This window comes from Parasteatoda tepidariorum, chromosome 5 (genome assembly GCF_982258835.1).
Source record: "Parasteatoda tepidariorum strain Cologne lab strain chromosome 5, Ptep-v5.0, whole genome shotgun sequence".
In the NCBI taxonomy this organism is placed as follows: domain Eukaryota; kingdom Metazoa; phylum Arthropoda; class Arachnida; order Araneae; family Theridiidae; genus Parasteatoda; species Parasteatoda tepidariorum.
In genome coordinates, this window is record NC_141759.1 from 75,375,290 (window position 1) to 75,399,912 (window position 24,623).

Sequence of the window (24,623 nt, forward strand, 5' to 3'; positions counted from 1 at the left end):
ACTCGCTTTCGTTTCGTACCAGGGAGGTAGGAGTAATGTAATTAAGTTTCAAATTTTCACTTTCATGTTTATGAGGGCGAGATTTTGATGCTTTGTTTTCATTGACTCTTTTTTGTTAATGTGAAAGGGAGATCGTGTTACTGCGTTTTTATTAACTTAATTTCGTGTTTATGAGGGCGGAAAATTGATACTTTGTTTTCATTAACTCGCTTTCGTTTCGTACCAGGGAGGTAGGAATACTGTAATTAAGTTTCAAATTTTCACTTTCATGTTTAAGAGGGCGAGATCTTGATGCTTTGTTTTCATTGACTCTTTTTTGTTAATGTGAAAGGGAGATCGTGTTACTGCGTTTTTATTAACTTAATTTCGTGTTTATGAGGGCGGAAAATTGATACTTTGTTTTTATTAACTCGCTTTCGTTTCGTACCAGGGAGGTAGGAGTACTGTAATTAAGTTTCAAATTTTCACTTTCATGTTTAAGAGGGCGAGATCTTGATGCTTTGTTTTCATTGACTCTTTTTTGTTAATGTGAAAGGGAGATCGTGTTACTGCGTTTTTCTTGACTCACTTTCGAGTTTATGAGGGCGGAAAATTGATACTTTGTTTTCATTAACTCGCTTTCGTTTCGTACCAGGGAGGTAGGAATACTGTAATTAAGTTTCAAATTTTCACTTTCATGTTTAAGAGGGCGAGATCTTGATGCTTTGTTTTCATTGACTCTTTTTTGTTAATGTGAAAGGGAGATCGTGTTACTGCGTTTTTATTAACTTAATTTCGTGTTTATGAGGGCGGAAAATTGATACTTTGTTTTTATTAACTCGCTTTCGTTTCGTACCAGGGAGGTAGGAGTACTGTAATTAAGTTTCAAATTTTCACTTTCATGTTTATGAGGGCGAGATTTTGATGCTTTGTTTTCATTGACTCTTTTTTGTTAATGTGAAAGAGAGATCGTGTTACTGAGTTTTTATTAACTCACTTTCGTGTTTATGAGGGCGGAAAACTGATACTTTGTTTCATTAACTCGCTTTCGTTTCGTGCCAGGGAGGTAGGAATACTGCAATTAAGTTTCAAATTTTCACTTTCATGATTATGAGGGCGAGATCTTGATGCTTTGTTCTCATTGACTCTTTTTTGTTAATGTGAAAGGGAGATCGTGTTACTGCGTTTTTATTAACTCACTTTCGTGTTTATGATGGCGGAAAATTGATACTTTGTTTTCATTAACTCGCTTTCGTTTCGTGCCAGGGAGGTAGGAATACTGTAATTAAGTTTCAAATTTTAACTTTCTTGTTTATGAGGGCGAGATCTTGATGCTTTGTTTTCATTGACACTTTTTTGTTAATGTGAAAGGGAGATCGTGTTGCTGCACTGTTATTAACTCACTTTCGTGTTTATGAGATTAGAAAATGTATACTTTGCTTTCATTAACTCGCTAGTTTTAGCTATTTAGTTTTTATTTTATTTTAAGCATTTTTTTTACACAATAATTCGCATATTTTAGTTTTTTGGTATTTAGTTCTCTCTTGCAAAACAAACTTTATTTTTTACTTATATGGGAAACACAAGGGTTACTCTGAGGAACAAATTCTTTCATTTTCTGTTGAATGAGATCTTTTAAGGGATCTTACATATTTTTGCTTCGCTGATTTCAGATCTGCAATTGGTTTTTCTCCACAAGGTTCAGTTTTTACTCAATTTAAAGTTTTCATACCCAGGACTTTTTAAAATTCAATTTCCTCGTGTGAATACTAAGTGCTCTGATTCTCTGGTACGTGGGAAGTGGTAGGAAGTTGGCGAAAATACGTTTCCATCTGTGATGCGATAATTAAGGTCATATGTATTTTGTCTTAAGCGTTATTTTCGAAGAAGCAGACATGTGTATATGTATGTACATAAATCTAAACTCTCTTTGTATACTTGTACATTGAGACAAAGATTAAACTAATCTAAAAACATTATTTCAAAGCAAATTTATAACTTTTGGAATAAAACTGATATTTTATTACCGTCGTTGAAAACTTTTACCGGCATATTTCAGTCGACGCATTTTTGAGATTTACGTCTGATAATGTTCAACTACGTACCCTTGTTATTTTGAACCCAATCCAGAAGACAATGGAACTCCTGTATCAAGTATTGGGAGGAATTTGTCTTCTTGCAAGACTTTTTGATGGAACTAACCCGCATTTTCGTTCAGATGAGGAAGACAACGAGAACCTCCCACGGTCAGCCTGACGGTAAGGAGACTCTAACCCATGATCCATCTACCACTGAGAATATTTTACGTCAGCACTGTGGTCGGTGCAAGCCGGATGAGGAAGTCGTATCGACCAACCATCTCTGGGACTCGAATCCGTTATATTATTTATTCTAGCGATAATAGAATTTAATACATATGTAATGTAATTGACTGACACAATGCTTATGAAAAGTGATGCCATACCTACATATCAAATATCGAAAAAACTAAATGGGCGATAAAACATACTAATTTATTATTTTTTTATAACTTCATCATTTATGTTTCAATTCGGTGGAAATCTTCATATACAGCATTAAAAAAAATCACACAAGTAAAAAATGCTCAAAAACAGGTTTGACTGTATATGTATAAATGCTACAAATTTTTTTTTTCTCGAGTGTTATCATTTTCTTCGGAGCAATCCATGAGATTAATTACCTGATTAGTGATGGAATGTAGATTCTCATACAGCAAACGAAAAGTCTGACAAGGATTTTCATCTGGTCAGATTAGTCAATTATATTGTCATGAACAGAAAATTTTTTTTTTTTTTTAAAGTTTTTTCTTTGAAAATTAACGTTGAAATTTCCCACATATGCAAGGCTTACATTCAAAAATAAAGTGAATGAGTTCATTATAGGATCAATTTGTTTTTACCCAATAACAAGTCTGATTATGAATGAAAACTGTTAAATAAAAATTCCAAGAGAGAGGGATCAGTGCAGGCAAAGGGAATACTTCTTTTTTTAATCACTCGACAATAATTTGCAAATTTTGGATGATTGTCCAAACTGTGCTACATTTTCATAAGTAGTTACAAGACACAACGCTTTAATTATCTAATATAGAATAATTTTATAGTAGAAATGTAAATTCGTATTCCGCTTTTTGATTGCCATTTTAAACTCTTTTTTTCCTTGGTTTGCTAACTTGTTTTAAAGAGGGCTTTTTTTTCACTCGTTTTCAAAGATTCATTATGAAAAGACGAATTTCTTTGCTTCAGTTGAAAAATATTTAGGAACAGATATATTCGCCAATGCATTTATTATATCGCCACTCAAACAAAAGAAATAGCGCCAAGCAAAGCAGGGCTTGGCAGCATAGTCGCTAATATCTTAAAATTAGGATACACTACAATAAAGGAAAGGATTTTTTTTTCTCACAGTAGTGGATTTTATTCATTGGGTCATGACATTTTCGATATTTATCGTATTTCCACATTATTCTGTATTTATCATGCATTAATGTTAATCATCTGTTGATATTTTTCGTAAGTCGATATTTACTGTATTCACAATGTATCATCATGAGAATGTAATTTAATATCGTTATCGTGATTATCTAAAGAAATATCAATATAGAATGAAAAATCGAAACATCACCTAGCTCCATCTGTTTTTGGTCTTAGACAGTAATTACTATAAGTATTTTTAAGAATATTTACTCAAAACTGTATTTTTGAACTAAAATTAGTTACATTTTAAGTTGACTAGCTTTTTTTGAAAGCTTCTGCGGATTAAATAAGTTTCAAGATTTGTTGATGAACTCTCAAGACACATAACTAGGCCCTAGAGTGCACAAAAAAATTCCAATAAAAAACAACATTTTTCTAAATTAGTTAATCTGGCATTCATAATGAAGAAAAATGTTTAAATTTTAATGAAAATGAGATACTAAATATGTTTAAAATAATGGCTAGTAAGCTTATTTGGAAAATTTGTGGAAGAAATGGCTTCTGTCCTCATTTAACATTATAAACAGAAAAAACCCTACAGATTTGTCTTTTCTTGAAATTTGAAAGATTTGTTCAAAATTTGAAATAAATTAATTCAAAATTAAAATTTTTTTTGAGCATATTTTAAATTTTTTGTTATATTGTTTTTAAACATCCACCTCTCACTAAATAATCGAAATAGCACCTTATTTATTTTTTCATTCCAAACAAATAAAAAATATTTAAGAATAATAACAAGAAGAAATCGAAATATAGTCAAATGATCTTATGATGAATGTATTCAAATGCTTTCGAATTTATTTAAACTATCCAGAATGTATTCAAATAATCTATGATGATATGTAATTAAATGGACCAGAATATATATTGAAACGCTTTATTAAGAATGTAGTCATAGTTATAGTCATAGTCATAGTATTAACTTGTTTTGTCATGAAGAGAAAATAACCCAAAGAAAAATAATTCTGAGGTCTCCTGGTTTGTTTTGAACCTTCATGTCCATAGCAAACCATGTCATCCATATACTCATAATTACAAATGGCGCAATGCGAATTTCAGTAATATTTAAGACAATGTAAACGAGCTCGGTTTCGAGAATTCCGACGGTATCTGGGTTCGATTATCGTCAAAGACATGTAAACCTGGCACATCTAAAACCGGACATTGTATCTTTTTTATTCTTAATTATAAATACATTACATTGATAGATAGTTTACTTTCAAGGCTACAAAGATAGGTTTTTAAAGAACTATTACGATGATTATAGTAATAATTTGAGTAAATTGAATCTTTGTTAACTGTGCCATTCTCATCTCAGTAATAGCTTCCGGTTTTCAAGGAAAAAGAATATAAATAATTTGACGGAAAGTCTCATTAGATGCGATTTAAAAATACATAATCACGTGTTTTATTTCATTCAAATCGTTTGCATCTTATTATTTCAAGGTATTTTGTTGTCTGCTACTTTTTTGTTTGAGGGAAAAATGTTTATTAAAGTTTATAATCGGAATAATTTTAAAAGAAAAATACTTTTTTGGAACAAATTTAACAAAGATATTGGAAAGATATTTTGGTATATGAATATTGAAAACTATATTTATTGCGCGGAATCTCTAACCTACTTGATTTGTAGTAGGTGAAATTAGATGACCAGAAATCCAATCCAGCTAATAGATTTCGCAAAAGTAAGGTGTCAATTAAAGGAAAAACAGCTTTGTTTTTTAAACAATAATATCTAGTAGATAATCAAGCAATAAAATCTAGTAGATATTTATTTTGTAAAAAAATCTTTTGTTTGATGGTTGAGAGATTCATGCTTTTATTATAAAACAATGGTACCAAGAATGTTTTAATTTCACATTATTTCTGAAAGTAATAGTGAATCCATAATTGAAGAACTTAGGAGAACTAAGTTAAGGAAAGTTGTAAGTAGTATTTTAGAAAATGAGGGTTTTTAAGATCTTATTTTACTAAGTTTTTTTTGCTTGATTTTGGTCAGCTAACCTAGAATCTTTTAATCGAAATTACTAGCCAATGCATTCAAATTTCTATTTTAGCTTCGTGTCTGATGTCAATGCCAGATGAAAAATTTCAATATTTGGTTTATATTAGTAGTGATATTATAACTAAAGGCTAAAATAAATGCACTGCTCAAAACATTTATGAGTGAAAGTAAGAGAAAACAGGATAATACATTTTATTCTGATTTTGCATTTTTATTTCAGGAAGTAAAGTATGTTTAAAATCACAGTGTGTCGCGATCTTGAGATTTAATATATGTGATTAGAATAGTTTAAGCAACAATTCAAACTATTTCAACCATTCAGGGTAAAAAATAATAATTAGAAATAGAATAAACTTGTTTCCTGATTTGTAATTCTTATAGATATCAATATTAAAGACTAAATTTATTATACTGGAACTGCATTAATTTACTTTTCTATACAATTGTGTTTATCCCCGGAAGAAAAATTTTTGTACCTAACAAGATGAGATTTCTGAACGTGGAAAATATTTACATGAAGTAATTGAAATTTCTAAAGAAACATGGGATAATTTGGAGAAAGATCTAAAAGATGATAAAAGTGAAAAAAAATAGTGCGTGGAGTCCCTCCGCGCGGAAGAAGTTAAACTTCGCAACGTTAATTGTAGAGGAATCAGCAGTCGTAGAAGGATCACTAGTTCTATTCAACGACTCTTTTTCCTGCTCCGCTCGCTTCCGTGCTCTGTAATCACGGTAATATTGTGCATTTTTCCCTTGTGGACCTCTTGAAACAGTGGAAGTGCCTGTGGTTGCCTCATCGTATTGCCCTGGAAAATGTATTTGTATTAATAATGTATGTAAATGCGTTATAATGTAATTTCAGAAGAGAAAACCTAACAATCGATTGATATTCACAAGAGACATCCTTGACATAACCTTAAATCCGTCTCATCGTTCGTGGAGTTGTTTTCACTCATTTTTTACAATTGTTATCCACTAAATTTGAAAATAAAAAATACTACCCTATTAAATTATATGTGTATCAAAACAAACTAAAAAAAATATTTATACAAAAACAATACTTTTATGACTTTTATTATTTTTATGCTAGTGAGAACCAGAACAATATGGAAATGAATGAGGGAAAACTGGATCCTACCACGTGATTTCCCGGCCAATAAAAATGTTGCGTTAAACGTTTAACGCAACCTCGTTGGAAGTCGCATAAGAAGTATAACTTCAAAAATTTAAAAAAAAAGGGGAACTAGTTCCAAGATCCTATCGCCCTGTTGGCCTGCGGAAGGTCATGGAAGTTTCTCGAAAAAATCTTACGGTTTTGGAGGCCAATTTTCTGACTTACTCGTTTATTGAAACAGAAAAGGGAATATTTTACAAGGAGAATACAGTTGAAGATGACCAGATGAAATTTATTATAGTAAATTTAGAATTTTCTGGTATAGGACGTTAAGGCAATTTAAAAAAAAATTGGTTAACATTAAGCAAAATATATTTATTTGTTAAAGAATGTTTAAAATTTCAAATTAATTTTGCCGGTCAAGGTAAAGAAGATCAAAATCAAACATAAGTATTTAACGCCTCCGATAAATCAGAAATAATTTCATTTTTCTAAAGGATTTCTTATTTAAATTCTACTTTATACACGCTTAAAATGTGACCCTTGGAAACTAAAATTAGTATTGGGAAAAGAGTTTAGTGGTCTTTGTTGTCCTCGTGACATTAAAGTACTGTAACCCCAGTAAACTTTCATATTTGCTGAGCTCAGTCATTACCTCCTACATCAGAAAGCCACAACACTGTATTTTATAAATAGTCTGTGCAGATTATTTAAAAAGTAAACCAGTTGTGCGCTTGAATCCCAATTCTTTTTCAAAAGTAATTGAGAGAAATTTATCATATATATTTAAGAATTGAGTCTATAGAGGTTGACAAGTAAATAAGACAGACCTATCATTTTCAAAAATTAAACAGATTTTTAGATTTGCTACCACTTCCTTATTTTTACTAGATTTTTAATTAAATGGCTCTTTCGTTAACTTGTCTACCTTCATAGTGGTCTGATCGGACTTATAAAAAGTGGAAACTTTCAATTATAGAAGGCGTTGGCTCAGTTTCCTTGCGTATTAAATCAACGCCTCCTATATCTGAAAGCCTCCACGCGGTTTTTTGTAGGTAATCCGATTAGATCACTATGCAGATAAACTAGTTTACGAAACAGCCTTTTAATAGCAAATCTATTAAAAGTTAGAAAGTGGTTGCAAATATTTGACTAAATTTTTTTTTCAAATTTGTGAATATGATTGGTATCTCTTATTGACTTGTAAAAACATTACAGACTCAATTCTCAAATATATATGTTAAATTGCTATCAATTAATTTTAAAATAGAATTTGGGATCATGCGCTCAAACTGGTTCATTTTTAAAATAATCTGCGTAGTCTACTTATAAAATGCAGTTTGGAGACTTTCTGATTTAGGAAGTGATGGTTAAATGCTGTAGTCAGAGAGCACCCTGTATTTATGATTTAAGTGCGCCTCTTTGATCTATATACTCTTCTGCACTTGTTTGAAAAATGATCATACACCATAAAGTCTGCACAAGTTTTTGTTGTTCTGTCTTGGAGAGAGAATAATCTAAGTAAATAAACTTGGGAATGATCCAGAGCATAATAGATTCTAAATTCCTCTACGTGACAGCTCAGGTCATCCATACTCTCATAATTGCAAAGGGCGCAATGTGGATTATGATAGTGTTTGTAGGTAGGAGGAGAGCGTTTGAAGTTAGGATCATGTACCGGGATGGAAATCACAGCCATATAAGCCATGCACTTCTTTTTCACATTGTCATCTGTCCAATTCGATGCACATTCCGAAATAATCGGGTCAACCATATCGTAACAAACAGGTGTAACGTTTTTTAACTCTTCCGGAAGAGATGCAGTAAAATAGACGTCGGTGGTATTCTCCTGGTTGTGATCCATAACCCAAGTTTTTCGGGTATTATCATAACTCAGACTTGGAACAGATGTTGAATTAGTAACCTTCAGAACCCATAATAGCCTGGATTGGTCGTATTGCAGGTTTCGTGTTGAGGAACCTACTAATGGTACAGCTTTAGTGTCTAGTTCTATATTCCATAGTATTGGCTCTTCTCCACCATAGTTTTTGTTGCAAGCAAAGCAATAGTAATTCTTATATGAAATACCAGTTATTGGATCAGTAACAGGTATTTCCAAAAAGGGATCACTTGTTTCTTCGCCATCGCTATTGCAAAGTTTCTCGGTAGCTTCATCAGTTTCCACATCCGGATCACAACTTCTTATCATAGGTATATTATGGTGCATTTTTCTAAAATGGATGTAGAAACATTCGATGTGTTTCAAAGGTTCAGGATATGTGTCTCTATATCTAGAGTCTATGCAGCATGTTCCCAACAAACTGCAGAACCTGTCACAGCTGCAGTGTCCAAGAGAATAGGGATCTCTCGGCAGTTCACAAGAGTCTAAACCACCGCATGTTGCATTTAATGCATCGATGTCTTCGTATGTGACATCTACGAATGAGTTGCCCCAACATTCCAATTTTTTGAAAGACCCGGACAAAACTATCATAACCATGATTGAAAATGTTTTCAATTGAAACTGCATGATTGGTTTCATCTAGAAAGAATAGAAATAAACTTATAAATATAAATTTTTGTTAATAACAATAATAATAATAATAATAATATATATATATATATATATATATATATATATATATATATATATATATATATATATATATATATATATATATGCTTAACATGGCCTTTTTACTAGTATTGTTAATTTATCTTTTGTTTCCACTGCATTTGTAATGCTAACAGCAATTTAATGTCAACTTATACGCATTTCAAGTATATCCTGTTTTTTATGTTATTTAGCATCATACCTGCCAATTCTGAACTTTTCTTTATTTTCCGGAAGATTTTATTTTCATACATTGTATAGAAGCTAAATTTAAATTTTCACTCTTTATTCTCGCTTAGATAAATGCTGATTGAAATGATTTGGATTATCATGATATTTAAATAATTTAAACATATATTTAATAAGCCTGTTTTTAAGTGTTGGTTAGATTACGACTCTTTGCATTTCAATTACTTATTTTGAACTAAAAGAAACACTAAAAGAATATAATACCCTTTTTTATATATATTTTAAATTCTTAAAATAATTTAGTTACTAATTATTGAGGTATAAAAAAATTTTCAACTTTATAGTGGTGACTGTTGATGGTGACCATGTATGGAAACGTTACTTTTAAAAAGTAACGAGTAAAAAGTTCTTCTTTCAAAAAGTAACGAGTGAAAAGTACAAGTAAAAGTGCAAGTACTAAACAAAAAAAGTAACGATTTAAAAGTACATTTCTAGGAAATCGAAAATTCAATGTAAGCTAAAATTTTATTGAATAATATTATTATGTTCTTTAATGTTTTTGCAAAATTGTTGTTAATTATTTTTAATTTTGAAAGTTATGGTCATTAATTTATTTTTAAATTCGGAAGAATATTATAATATAATTTTATAATATAATTTTATAATATAATCGTATAATATAATTTTAAAATCAAATATAATTCTAATATCAAACTTTTTATGGATTTGCAAGAAAAAGAAATTTTATCTATTAATTTTAATTTTTAGTTTATTATTTTTATTTATTTAAATTACCATTGATTTAAAATTGTTTTACTCTATAAAAACGCCTTTTAAAAGCACAAACATAAACAAAGCAAACACGGGGTTTCAGATAGCTTTGTGATCTTTGAGCTAGTAAAAAATAATTGAATGTGCAGTATAAGTCGAAACAGAACAGTCTACAGTTTTATTTGTAACAATAACTAATGCTGAAGTCATGGAAGAAAATCATTTTCCGAACATTTCTGCCTAACGGAATAATTTAAATTTGTAAACGAATTTTAGTATCAGCGGCTAAATTAATACCTTCGAGTTTTCAAGAGTTAAAATAGTAATTTTAATAGTTTTCAATAGCACAAATAGTTCTGAAGTTCTTAGAGATTTGACTGGGCGTTGTTTGACAAGGTCGGGCATAAACATAATTTTAGTAAAAAATTAACTAGGTAAAAATGTATTTAGTAAAAAATGTATTGAGACAAAAATGTATTATTAGTAAGTTCAAAAAGAAAATTGAAAAACGTAATAACAAAATCCAACATTTTTTATTTAAAAAGTATTAAAAAAAATGCATAAAACTCGAAAATGAATGAAAATAACTTGCTAATTAATATTTTTATTCATTTTGCAAAATAATTGCTTTTCGAAAGTGGTGTCACTGAGTCTGCTGCGAGAATTTCTCAGAACGTGCTTAGTCACACTGAATAAGCGCTCCACGGCAGCACTAGAAGGTACTGTAGTATTATATTTCACATAGAATTTTTTTTACGATTGGATATCGATTAAAAATTGATATGCTTTCCGTTTCTACTTTTGAGCTCATGGATACCATAAATTCTTCTGTCGCTGGTGATTGGCATGATATTTTCAGTTTCAGAAAATTTAAAATCCCCGGTTTTTTTCCTGTTACGTTATCAGTTATAGCAGGGTGTTCAGCTTGGACAATTCTTTCCAATTTTTTTGTAGCCTCCTCCCTAGCTTTTTTTTTCCAACCAATTGAATTTGATGCAAGGTACAAGACCCGCAGCAAACTTTTTTTAATTTAATTTTTTTTTAAGAAAGCTTACCAAGTTTTAGAAAAAAGTAACGATTTCATTCGACATTTCCGTTACAAATACTTGTACTTTTTCCCTAAAAAAGTAACTAAAGTACAAATAAAAGTACTAAATTTAAAAAGTAACGAAGTACAAGTAAAAGTACGTACTTTTTACCTGTACCGGCGATTCAAGTAACGAAAGTAAAAGTAGTGCCATATATGATGGTGACTCATAGGAGACATCAGAATTCTGTTCGTTTAAGGTTACATCAACTTACAATCTCGATTGAGTTGGAATTTATCCACAAATGGGAAAAAACATTTTTGCAGAGAGTATATGTTGTTTGGTATCTATAATTTTCGAAATTTAAACTTACTATTTCTTTTTTGGAACTATAAATTTAGTTAACAACTGTTTTTACCAACACCATATATAAATAAATCAATGATTATGATAGATGAAGGTTTACGAAATTATAGGAGGGTCGCTTCGCTGCCCTGGTGCCCAATAAAATCAAAAGACTAGGACGAAATTACAACAAGAAAATCAAAATATATTAAAATACTTTATCATAGGTGTAAAATTCCTAATAAAACTGTTTACATACATGCCAATTTGTACAGTCGCTGAAGGATTATACAAAGTGATAGTAAATCAACGTTGGAATCATCATATTTTTTAAAAACTGATTTGTCATTGTAGGTCTAATTTGTTTTTTCTTCTTGAAAGTTTAAGTTGATTATTTAATACGTTAAAACGCTATAATGTTGGTACCACTAAGAAAATTTTCTCAACGACTGTACAAGTTGGCAGCTATGTGTCTATATTTATATTATCTCAAATTCGACGCCTAAACTTGCTCGCCGATTAGTGTCATTAATCAAAGAATTACAGGAATTGCTCAAAAATGAAGAAGTGCTCCGTCTTCTGCGGGAGATCATCGGGGAAACATCTTAATCTCAGTGAGTTCGGTTTTTATTTTTAAGACTCTTAAGTTAAACTCACTGAACTTTTTTTTGAAGCAGAGTTTTACTTAAATTAAATTATATTCCAATTTATTTTCTGATATAGCCAATTTATGCATATATATTTATCAACTTATGCTCGTTAAATTCTTTTGCAAATTTTATTGTAGTTAATGAGCAATATTTCTCCGATAAAATATATTTACTGCATTTTCTCCAAATATGTTATTTTATCATGTATCAAGGTATGATTAATCTATTTTCATCAATTATGTCTTTCATTTTTCGAAAATCATTGTACATATCAAATCATGTTTTATCTAATTTTTAATCTACAATTAATATTTCTAATGTTATGCAAAAGACGTCAATTTGTGGTATTGAATTTTTTCATTGTTTTATTTCACAAGCAAACGGCTTGATTTTTTTTTATGGCTACCACAATGTCTGCCAATTCAATGTATTTTATCTTACTGTATGTAATTTTATGATGAATGGGATAGAGAATTTAAATAAAGAAGAAGAATATTTATATTATCTGGATTATTTATCGTTTTGCTTTTTTAAACGATCATTGGTTTTACGCGTTACTTCTTTCCAAAAAAATAAAATTTCCTGCTCACTAATGGGTTTAAATGAGCTGTTCTTTTAAGAAGACATTGAGGTCCAATTCGGTAAAAAGAACGTTCTCTTTTACTTTTTTTATTAAAAAAGAAAAAGAAAATATTAATAGAATATGTGTTTCAGAATAAGAATTTATTTTGCAGGTGAAAGATAACTTCCGACTGCCACTAAATTTTAATAATATTTTTGTTTAAAGTTAATTTAGAAGCAAAGTTGAGTCGACGGAAATAATTTTACATTTGATGTTAACGAAGTCTTTCTGTTACATTTTAAGTATATCAGTGATGATACGTATAATGCGACGGAAAAAAAAGGAAAAAAAAGCAGGGCTCGAAAAAACTCAAAAATTTTACCCGTCCCCGAGGACGGCTTGTCCAACAATGTACCCGTCCTCCTTTGAAACTTTACTCGTCCCTTCTAAATAAATAAAAATATAGTTTTCTCTTATTTATTACTAACATTTATATAAATTACACAATGAATTACTAGTTACTAGGATTACAAATACTAGGATAACATTATACAGTAATAAAATAAATGATAGGTTACTAATAGTAAAACCTAGTATTTCTTTAATGAAATAATTTATTTCTTTAATGAAATAATTTAAATAACAAAGGTCAAGTTATCTGTCAATTATCATGTCAATTTATCCGATGGTACGGCGTTTTTTAAATGAATCAAATATGACGTTTGCCAGTTCCACAATCAAGCCAATGATTTACAGAGGTTTCCGCACAGAAATCTGAAAGAGGTCTTCCATTTAGGTAGATGTTCATAATTGCGGTTGACGCTTGTTGTTTAAGTACGTAATGTGTTTTTTTTAATTTTTTTTATGTTCATTGCTCAAAAGCCCCTTTCAACCGCTGCAGTACTCCAAGACAGAGAAACCACAATTCCACCATGCGCAGTATGTTGCAGTATTTCGAAATTAGAGGGTCATTTTAGAAGTGAGGAGCTAGACTCTTGCAAGATAACAAAAATTGAAAACATATCACGAACATTAACGGGAAAATGGCCGTCCGCGCGGACGTTGGATTCGAGAAATTTGTTGACCGCGGTGTATTTTTGACCGCCGAGGACGGGCGGTTTTTCGAGCCCTGAAAAAAAGGATCACCTTGAATAACTTTTCTAGTGATCGGATCTTCACGTTCTAGAACTCCATCTTTATGGTTCGACGGGTGACCTCAATTAGCGCATACGATGTTTTAAGTTACGAAATCAGGCACAAAAACGTACTTTCTCTGAATAAACATACCTTCTTTTTTCGACGAATTTGGATTTCCCACCCCCAAAATATAGGGGTATTCGCAATCTGAGAAATATGGTCCTACAATTTTGGTCCGGAGAGCAATCCAAAGTTTTGAGCCCTTAATGTTAATTTTATTTTATGTGTATTTTATCATATCTCGAGAAATATTTTTTAAAGAAATGGAAAATTTTTGCACACAATTAAAAAATTCGTTTCTATACAAAAACAAATCCACGCAAAAAATAATTTGCGGAGAAAATTTATTATTTTATTTAATAATAGTTATTTAATAATTAAACATTTTATTTAATAATTGAATTGCAAGGTACGCAATTTGAATGTAAGCAAATATCTAATTTCACGTGTCAAAATACAGAATTTGAGCGAAATCGGTTGAATAGTTCCTGAGAAATCGAATTTTAAATATACGACTTTTTTAAAATTCGCTTTCTCGGGAACTATTGTAATGTAAAAAATGGCTTGAAATGATGTAAAAATTGGATACCTTATAATTCAAAATTTCATCGACTATTATTAAATTAAAAAAAATAAAAAATAATAAATATTTATTGAAATTTACGTTTTGTGTGGAATTGTCTTTGGATAAGTGTATTTTATAATGGTGCGTAAAATGTTTCCAATTCTTTTAAAAAAAATTTGAGATATGACGAAATTCGCAAAAAGTAAAATTAACAATACCCCTTATTGTATTTCTAACTTTCGATTGCTCTCCTGAACAAACTTTTAGAACCATATTTTTCAGATTGCGAATACCCCATTATTTTGGGGGTCCGAAATCCTAATTCGTCTAAAAAAAGGCATGTTTATTCAGAGAAAGTACGTTTTTGCGTCTTATTTCGCAACTTAAGTAAGGCCTCGAATCATTAAAATTAAGCCCTAGTACGTGAACATCCGACCATTAAATCAAAAGTTATCCAGCGTATTTTTCTTTCTCACTGTACAAGAAAAAAAAAATTCATTTTAGAAAACTAATCTAGAATATCATTCTTTTATTTAACCATTCATCTGTAACCAGTGACGTACGCAGAATTTTTTCAAGGGGTTCATAATTCTCATATTAAGTTCATAATTTTCAGAAATTACTAAAAGAAATTCGAGTATGTAATAAAGCACTATTACTTCCCCAGTAAGCACACACCTCACGGCAAACGTAAGGCCGTAAGCTGGCATTCTAGGTAGGGTAACGGCAAAAGGCAAGTACAATAGGGTCCTTTATCGTTTGTTTTGAGGCATTTCAGGAAGAGGCGGAATAACTCTTCAAACTCAGCGGAATAACTTCTCTAATAAAACCGTTGTTTGGCCTCTTACACTTAATTAGTTACTGGACCTTTATTGTATACCGTTGTTTGGCCTCTTACACTTAATTAGTTACAGGACCTTTATTGTATACCGTTAATTAAGTGTAATGTTACAATAGATTAATAATGAATAGATGCAGAGTTGGTAAAAAATGTGCTTTTAACTCAAAAATTTGAAAAAAATCAGGAGAGAATGGAAAAAATCCATAAAACGTTAACCGTATTTTTGAGAGGAAAAAAACAACTTTTATTATTCTTTGAAAACTGCTAATTTTTTACATAGAATATTAAAAACTTGAATTTTATTATTTTACTATAATCTAAATATACTTTATGTGGTATTACCTATTATATTTTTAAAAAAAATATTTTAATTAAAAAATAATCATTTTAAATTTTATTAAAATTTTTAAATAAATATATATAATTATTTATTTTTTCTTTTTGAAATCATTTTCTGAAGTATAATTTTTAACTCGAAATATAATATATTCTTTCTTTCTAGAAATATTTAATACATATTCCCTTAAAAATAAGAATAAATATTAATACTTTTAACTAGAACAATTCCTTTGTTCATTGAGAAAAAGTTTTTATTTTTTCGATTGTTTATTATAAAATTTTGTTAAATTTATTGTATTAAACATGTACTTAAGAAAGACTTATTGAATTGAATACTTATTGAAGACTTTTTCTTATTGAAGACTTATTATTATTTTTTTATTGAATAAGCGATACATTTATTTTTAACGTTAAAGGATTCAATAAAAAATCCATCATTTTTGTAATTCATGGTAAAAAAAAAAATCTAGTATAATTTATATGATAGCAGTAAAAGGCTAAAGGTCCGTCATTGTCTATTTTTTGTCATTTTAGGAAGAAGCGATATGAAAACTTTTCCCATTGTTTATGTTTTGGTCGCTTGAAAATTATTACTGTAAGCCCCAAATGAAATTAACATAAATTTTTTCCAGACTATGACTCCTTTTTTAAACCTTCTCTAAAACAAAAATGAATAGGTAAGTTTAAAATTCATGTAAATAAAAAAATCTATTTATAGAAAATAAATGAATAAAAAAATATTGTAAATTGCTTAAATCCTCCTAGAAATTATAAATATCTTGAATTTAGAGCAAGGATTTTTAATGAGATGGGCTTTTTTATTACATTAATTTACTAACTTTTATTACAATTTAAGTGTTTTGTAATAATGAATGTATACCATTTATAATAGTAAACGTTTTATTTATATAAATTGTTTTTTATTTTATTTTTATTTTAATGTTCATTTCAAATTTAATATCTTAGTTTAATCACTTACTTCTTAAAAACTGGATTCAAAATAGTTTAAATGGTCTTAAGAATTTTGAATTTTAAAAAAATCGTGTTTAAATTTTCTGACTGTTTATAGCAAATGTCTAGTCTAATAAAGTAAATAACTTTTTTTCCCCTAAACTTTTAAGCAATACTTGAAAATAATAATTGTTTAGGAAATTTTATTCTTAAATATACGTTTTTAAGTAATAAAAATACATTTGGATATTTTTATTAATTAAACTTCAAAATATTAAGCAAATAATTTTTTTAAAAAACTTATAATACAGAATATAAATAAAAATTAAAATTATACTTTCAAAACTATTTGCATTACAAAAATATTTTTTCATGCAGCATTAATTTATTTTTAAAATAGTTTATATACATTAAGGAAAAAAAAACTGTTTTGAATGCAATACATAGATGGCGCTGTTTTTTATTTTTTACTTTAGACGTGTTTTCGAGTCCTGCGGATAGATGGCAGAAAATATAAAGTGTAGGGTCTTGTAGGGTTGCCTTTCTTTTAACTTTGATAGAATTTCGCCAATTTACTCAGAATGACAGTCGGTACGGCTTTTGTCCAGGCATAACCAATTGAGGACACTGCGGAGACAATATCCCCCCCCCCTCTCCCTTCTGCTTACTATAGTCAAGCAAATTTATCATTCATGTGTGGCAAGGGTCTGCACTATTTATTCTAGCATAAAATGTGACATAAATAAAGAAATGTTCTACTGCATATTGCCTTAACCAATTAAATAGCGGAGTAGTTATTTAAAACCATAATTGCGTTATTGAGTTTTATTTTGAAACTAAATTCTTTAAATAGCAAATTAGACAAAATTAAACATTAAATTTCTCTGTTTCAATCTTTCTTTACACTACATTCGTCACATACTTCAATTCAAGTGTTAATAAAAATAGCATTGTATTTAAAGCTGGAAAAAATACAAAAGTTACAGCAGGATTGAAAAAAAGTCACCGATTTTTTCTTCTACGAAGTCGATATAAGATTTAAATAAAAATGCATTGTGTGAAAAATTACTCATTTTCCAGTAATGTTCCCTAGTTGTAGAAAAATGAAAGAAACATAACAATACAAAATAATAAACATACATTTAATCATTTTCAAATGTCATTTGCAAAATGTTTCCTATACATGAATTAAAAACATTGTTTTTTTCTCACAAGGGGTTTTGGGTTAACAAATTTTAAAATTGTGCTATGTTTTAAATCTTAGGAACTAATAACAGAAATATGGCTGAAATATTAAAATAACGGTAAGAGAACCGAAATTTTATCTGTTTGTCCCATTAAACTGTAGGTATAGTTTTAAATTTACGGTAAATTTGCAAATCAATATTTCAGAAAAGGCATAACTATTTAGACGAAATTGAATGATTATGTAATTAGAACTAAGTGGAGCTCTTTTAACCATAAACTGGTGAAAAATGAAATAGTATTTCATGCTGCCGAATCGACTTGGCAATTTTCTTAGTACAAAACGAATCCAATGAATCATTTTCATACCTCCTTTTTAAAGAGTGCAGTTCTTTTTGAACTAATTTATTGAAATCCGGTTAAAGTTTGACGTTAATTTAAAAAAAATTCAAAAACAGGTCATAATTCGTAAACATGCTAATATTTAAATATATTAAATGTTTTTCAGATAGTGACGATAATTTATACCTTGACTGCAGCAGATAAATTTTTATCAATTGATCAGCTTCTACAGTCCTTTTTTAGAGACAATTTTAAATATTAATCATACGCTTACTGATAATAGTTGTTCGACACAATTTATTTTTATGTATCCTTGTTTTCTACATGGAGGCACCGTCACCTGTTCGCTACGCTCGATAATCCCTGTAGTTGAATCTCATTCATCAAGTTTGAAATAATTGAAGATCAAGTACAAATTGTTTTCTTCCACTTTTTTAAGTAAAAATTACGATTGGATTGCCAGCAGTTGCATTTTAAGGATTCCTAAGTTTTGACAAATGAAGAAGAAGGAAAAACGGTCTCGCCGAGAGTTATTACGCATTGAAGATGTTCTATGGAAAAAGCAGTTTATGCCCGCGCGCAAATTCGTTTTTTTATTCTCTCAGAACTAGAGGTATTTGGCACAAACTGTTCTTAACAATGTTCTTAAAAGTTTTTTTTTCCTGAAAAGTCGATTAAAAATTATTTGCTTAATGTAAAATTATTATACTTTTATTTAAGTTCATATTAACTTGTTAATTTTGACAAAATAAAAAGGATAGCTGGATTTGAATGATAAATAACTGCGCTTAAAAAAATTACATTTTAGAAAGGCAGAGTGTGCGACACAATGAAAAGAATTTATAAATTAGAAGTAATTTTTTCTTGTTAACCGATCATATAAGAAACAATTCTTATTTCTCTTTATTCTACACATATTTTCAAATGTCGGTATAAAATGTCGAAGTTTTATATTTGGCAACACCTAGCCTTTTTCTATATAATATTTTTTTCTTTATTTTCATTATTTTTAATATTAAGTCAAGAGGGATATTATGAAAATCGCGTAAATGAAAACTTTTTCCACAACAATCAATAAATAATTATTAGCTAAAGAAAAAATGAAAAAAAAAAACTTTTAAATTGTAATAACTTTCAAACAAATAAGAGTTTCTAAAAGGAAATAAAGACTCTATGTTACGGTTAAAAACAAATTTGGCTCTTTCAGCATACCAAATTTAACTTCCGCAGCTGAATTCTTGCGGTCACAGAGCGGCCCGCATGTTATTTTTCTAACAAGTATAAGAGTAAAAATAATCTTGACTTAATTTTAGAATTATTTTTTAATTCCATTGTAATCTCCGTTCAATTTCCTACATATTAACGTAATTTGAAGTTTCTAAATCAAACAGTGTTTGATAAAATGTAACGTTAAGTTGAAAACCCCAAAACAGTGGCGGTATCAGTGACCTTTTCAGTTTTCTGACAGAGAAGGAAATTTATTCAGTTTTCTGACAGAGAAGGAAATTTATTAATATCTGCTCGTTTCACGTTAATTTAACAATGCAGTTTATTTTTCCAACTTCATATAAAAAGAATTTTCAGGAATGGTCAGTGTTAATGCTATTATTCTAGGTTCTCATGCGTTCGCACTTTTCGATTAGACCAATTTAATCGATTAGATTAACTTCAACACTATTATCTTAAGTAAAGAATTCTAAGAGTCATGAAAAAAATCATGATAGCATCTCGAAAATCAAAAAGCATCTCGAAATGATATAATTAAAAATAAAGAAGATAATTTTTGAAATTCTTGGAATTCATTGTTTTACAGACTGACCTTTTTCTTTTTACTTTCACCAGAGGGTAATTTTAATAGTGTTACATTAAATTACTTTAAAGCAATTTTATATTCGTTTTATAATTAACTTATACACAACTATTGTTCTTCTTTTTGGCAGCAATTATTATATAAATATTAATACTGAAGAAAGAAAAGAATTTTCTGCGAAACGTATATTGGCTGGAATTAAAAATCAATTTAGCCCATTGACTGACAAAAGGACAAAAATTAATTTAGACACCTTCTGTAATTAATGACGACCTTAAAAAAAATCTATCCAAAAAAACAAATGATTAATGGGTATCCAGTGATTGGAATAGTGCAATTACAATTCTCTCATGTTATTAAACAAATAGTATTCTGTAACTTCCATTAATCATTTTATTAACGAATAAAATTGTAATTGTATATTCTTTCTCTTAATAACACATACTTTTTTTTAATTTTTTATTTTAGTAATCTTTTTTTGAATTGATTCTGTTTTTAGAAAACAGTTCAAACCAATCTTTCAATAAAATTTTATATAAATAATATCTGATATCTAGTAACTTATTCTTAGTTTATTTACAGTTAAATATAATAAATTTCGCAATTATAGTAAGAATAAAGAAGTTTAACAAATACGACATAGTTAAGTTAAATTTTTACTCTTTATTTTGTAAAAAAAAAAAAAAAATTATTTGATATGCATATTTTTTGTAGAATATTTATTTTGAAGAACTTGTAATTCAACATAACGTTGAGTAATTTACGCTGCGTAATTCTTTTGCCGCATTAACTTATTTATTCTTTATTTGACTTAGCTCAAATAAATATCCCCATAAAATCAATTTAGAGCAGTTCAGTATACATATCTTAATAGAAAATTAAAGGAGTTTAGTTTCCTACTCAGAATTTTAACACTTTAATCTTTACGCTACTATGACAGATATTAAATGAAAATATTATTTTGAATTATTTTCGTAAAAACAAAGTTTACTCACTGTCCCTTCTTTACACGACCCATCATGATAATTAATTCCTCGAATTAGTGCTGTTTTAAATAGTTTTCGATAAAATTATAATAATTTGTATTATTGGTAATTATTGCACTAAAATTAGTAGTTTGTAATGCAAGCACTTTTGTACGTGGTAAGAACTAGCGATTTTTTACTGTATATATTAAATGTAAAGTCTATATCAAAAAGAGAATCATAAGAATTTTAATGGTCAATTAATTTTATGCAATAGAATTTCAGGAATAAAAAGGAGTTTGTAAATGTATTTGTGTGCCCTTCATGATATTAAAATATTTGTTGCAAAAAGAAGTAAAGACCTTTATTTTAGAATTAGTTACAGTTTGCTTTGAGGGGGACGAGTAATGGAATGTAGCTGTTTCAAAATAAGATCCTTTTCCTCTCTTTGTTATTAGTGTATGGTAAATTGAGAAGTTAACGACGTCCGGTTATGCGCTTCTCGCATCCCACCCTGTTGGGGGTCAGAGTTCTTGAGGAACTTTAGACTTTTCCAATTTTTTTTTTTTCTTCACTAAAATTTCAGTTTTTATTTATTTCCTTATATTGCTGATGATTATTATTATTTAACATTTTCATAAAACCAATTTTGTTTTCAATTGTTTGCAATATGCTTTTAATTGAACTATTTATTTTTTCTAAAAAAATAAATAAGCAAATGTATAACAGAAAAACGCAAAATTCTCATATTTCATAGATTGCGAAAAGCAATACACAGTAAAAATCTTTTACAGATCAAAATTCTATTTCTTATGCATCTAACAAAAATCTTTCAACCGGATATGGGAAATTGTAAAAGTAAATAAAAAAATAAATACATAAATAAACTCTAACTTTTTAAAAATATTTTTTGATTCAATATTAAAGTCTTATTTGATTAGTAATATAACTTGTTAAAAATGGAGAGAGTCTCGCTTTTTATGATTTATGGGTACAACTAAGCATCATAATTTTTTGCACTTTTTTGGATTTTTAAGCCCCTTGTATCTGAACAGTCAAGAGTTTGTAAATGATTCAAATAAATCAAATTCATTCTCATTCATGTGTTTTAAAATTATAAGCAGATATATTTGTTTGTAGGAAAAAAAAACATTATAAAGCGAGAAATCAGTTTCAACCTTCCTTAATTTTAACAATTGATATAATAAATCGGTAGCTTACTTAATTAGCTATATCTCGTGGTTCGTGCACTAATAAAGAAAGCTAAAATATAAAAAGAAAACTATAAACGAAAAATTAACGGTAACGAAATTGTTAAATCTTCTTATTTCGCATCTTCATAAATTAGTAAAATCAAATTTTTCTCTCATCTGGACACAAATGCAATAAAAGTTAGATCTTTTGTAATTCATACATTTTAATTTTTTAATGTCCTAATTTTTATGAGTTAAGGTGGAAACTTCTAACCGTATTTCATTTATTAAATTGGCTAAAATGTTCAGACTACACAACATCATTTTTCGTTCTTTTCTTTATCTTTCATCTCTTTATCTAAGCAGTCGAAAGTTTGTAAATTATTTAAATCATGGTGAACGACTATTTGAGTCTTTCACAACTATTGAGATAATATAGTACGTTTATAGTACGCCATGATACAAATTAATCAAGTTTCTTTAAATGCTTCAAATATAAACACATATATATTTTTGTGCAGGTAAAAAAAGAACATTAAAAAACAAGAAATTAGATTCTTTTAACCCTCAAAAATTTGAGTAATTTATCTGATAAATTTGTAATAAGCTTCGTGTTCATGCATCACTGCGATATTTCTTGAATATCTTGGTTTTTTTTTACAACGTAAGCACATTATATTTCTTAAACAAATGCGCAAACAGAAGTTTAACTGTTATGAAACTCTGAAGAAGCATCATAGTAATTTTTTCCCCATTATAGTAATAACTTTTAAGTAGGATTATTTTAAAATTTCTTGTTAGAATTTGTTTTACTAATTAAAGAAATGTTTAATATTTTTTTTCAAGCACAAGTTAGACACTATTAATAAATTATTAAAAAAAGGAAGAAAATTAATGGTAATAAAATTGTTAAGTCTTCTTATTTCGCAACTTCAAAAATTAGTACTATTCAACTAGACACAAATGCGTAAAATGTTGGATCTGTTATAATTCATGCACTTAAATGTCTATTTTTTAGTATATTTACTTTGAGGAGTTAACTCAGATACTTCTAAACTGGATTTCATCTTTTTAATTAGAAAAATATTCTGCAAAAAATTATCAATATATTGTATTTTTATTTAATTTTTATATGAAAAAATTCATAAACAGTGGCAGGAAAACTACTAAATTATTGAGCCGAATCCTGAAAGAAATATTTACTATAATACATTTCCCTCTGAATAAAAAAGTCCTAAGGAGCGAAGTCCCCTCCGCTATTTTTGGGTGTTTATTTTAACTTTACATTTTGCTTTGCTGTACAAAAAGTATAAGATTTAGAAGTTTCAAATTACGAAGGATAAGCGGTGGAGGCTCAGGGGAAGGAACGCTAGCCAACTAATGAGTTTTGAGGATTTGAATCTTAAGAATTGCTGGTTGATACGAATTTCGTACCCGGCTGACATAAAATATTCCAAGTGATAGACGCATCGTGGATTATTAGAGTCCCATCTTCGTCTTGCTAATCACGGGAGGTTTTCGTGGTTTATCTCACCATGAAAAAGTTCTCCACGAAGGCTATTCGTTCCCGATACTTTTGTACAGGAGTTCTCTTATTTCTTGGTTTAGATTCAAAATTACAATGATATAAAGTTGAACACTGGTAACCATGAGATCAAATTCGGGTTGGCTGTTCAACAACAGTTATAAAATAAAATTACAAAGGATTACAGAAAAATGAACAGAGAGTGCGATGAAAATGAAAATGACTATTCTATAATTAGTTTGGAAATTGTTATCTGCAAAATCTGGTGTAAAAAAATACTGTACTGGCTGCTTTGTAGAACACAGAAATGCAAATACTAATTAGAAATTGTGCGCTCTGTAAAGGCTAATTTTGATCTTGAAATTAATACCGGTATTCAAATATGTTCGAAAATTTATTGCAATTTTATTATTGCCTTTTACGCACCTTTTTTCTTCTTCTTTTTCTTTTCACGTGATTGTTCTCATGATGAGTTGTAGAGAAAATTTCGATTTCGATTGTTAACTTAAAAATCACTAATTGTTAATAAAAAAAATACTGCGATTGGTTGATATGTTTACTAGAAAAGAAAATTTAATCAAAACTACCAAAATATTGTAAAACTTACTTTATTTCCGGCTATAGGGAAAAACCAAAAAGCTCAGTATTTTTTAACGAAGTGGTTTAGTAATGTTTTCGGTAAAGTAATAAAAAATTTAGATTTTATAATAAGAGTTGAAATGCGAAAAACGTGGTAAAATTTTATAATTTTACCATGATAGTTTAGAGCACTGTATAAAAACCATTTGTTCAGAAAAATTTACTATTCAGTTTTATATTTTTTACTAAATGTGAGGTTAAAAGAGCTATAATTTTGAAAGCTAGAGTATCCGGTTAACTGCTATCATTTTAACAAAAAAATTACCAAATAAATGGTTTAAATACTTGGTTTTATTAACAGAGCTATGGTTTTGTTT

General features: G+C 28.9%; 1 protein-coding gene across 2 annotated transcripts in view; it reads right to left on the minus strand.

Annotated features, from left to right (window-relative positions):
• Window positions 1-5,656: 5,656 nt before the first annotated feature.
• Window positions 5,657-24,623, minus strand: part of LOC147809523 (uncharacterized) — a 54,167-nt gene continuing 35,200 nt past the window's right edge. For both annotated transcript variants that reach the window (XM_087164254.1, XM_087164255.1), the window contains exon 2: window positions 5,657-9,137. In XM_087164254.1, coding sequence (XP_087020380.1) covers window positions 8,004-9,137 — 1,134 coding nt within the window. In that variant the 3' untranslated portion in view covers window positions 5,657-8,003. The remainder of the gene's footprint in view (window positions 9,138-24,623) is intronic.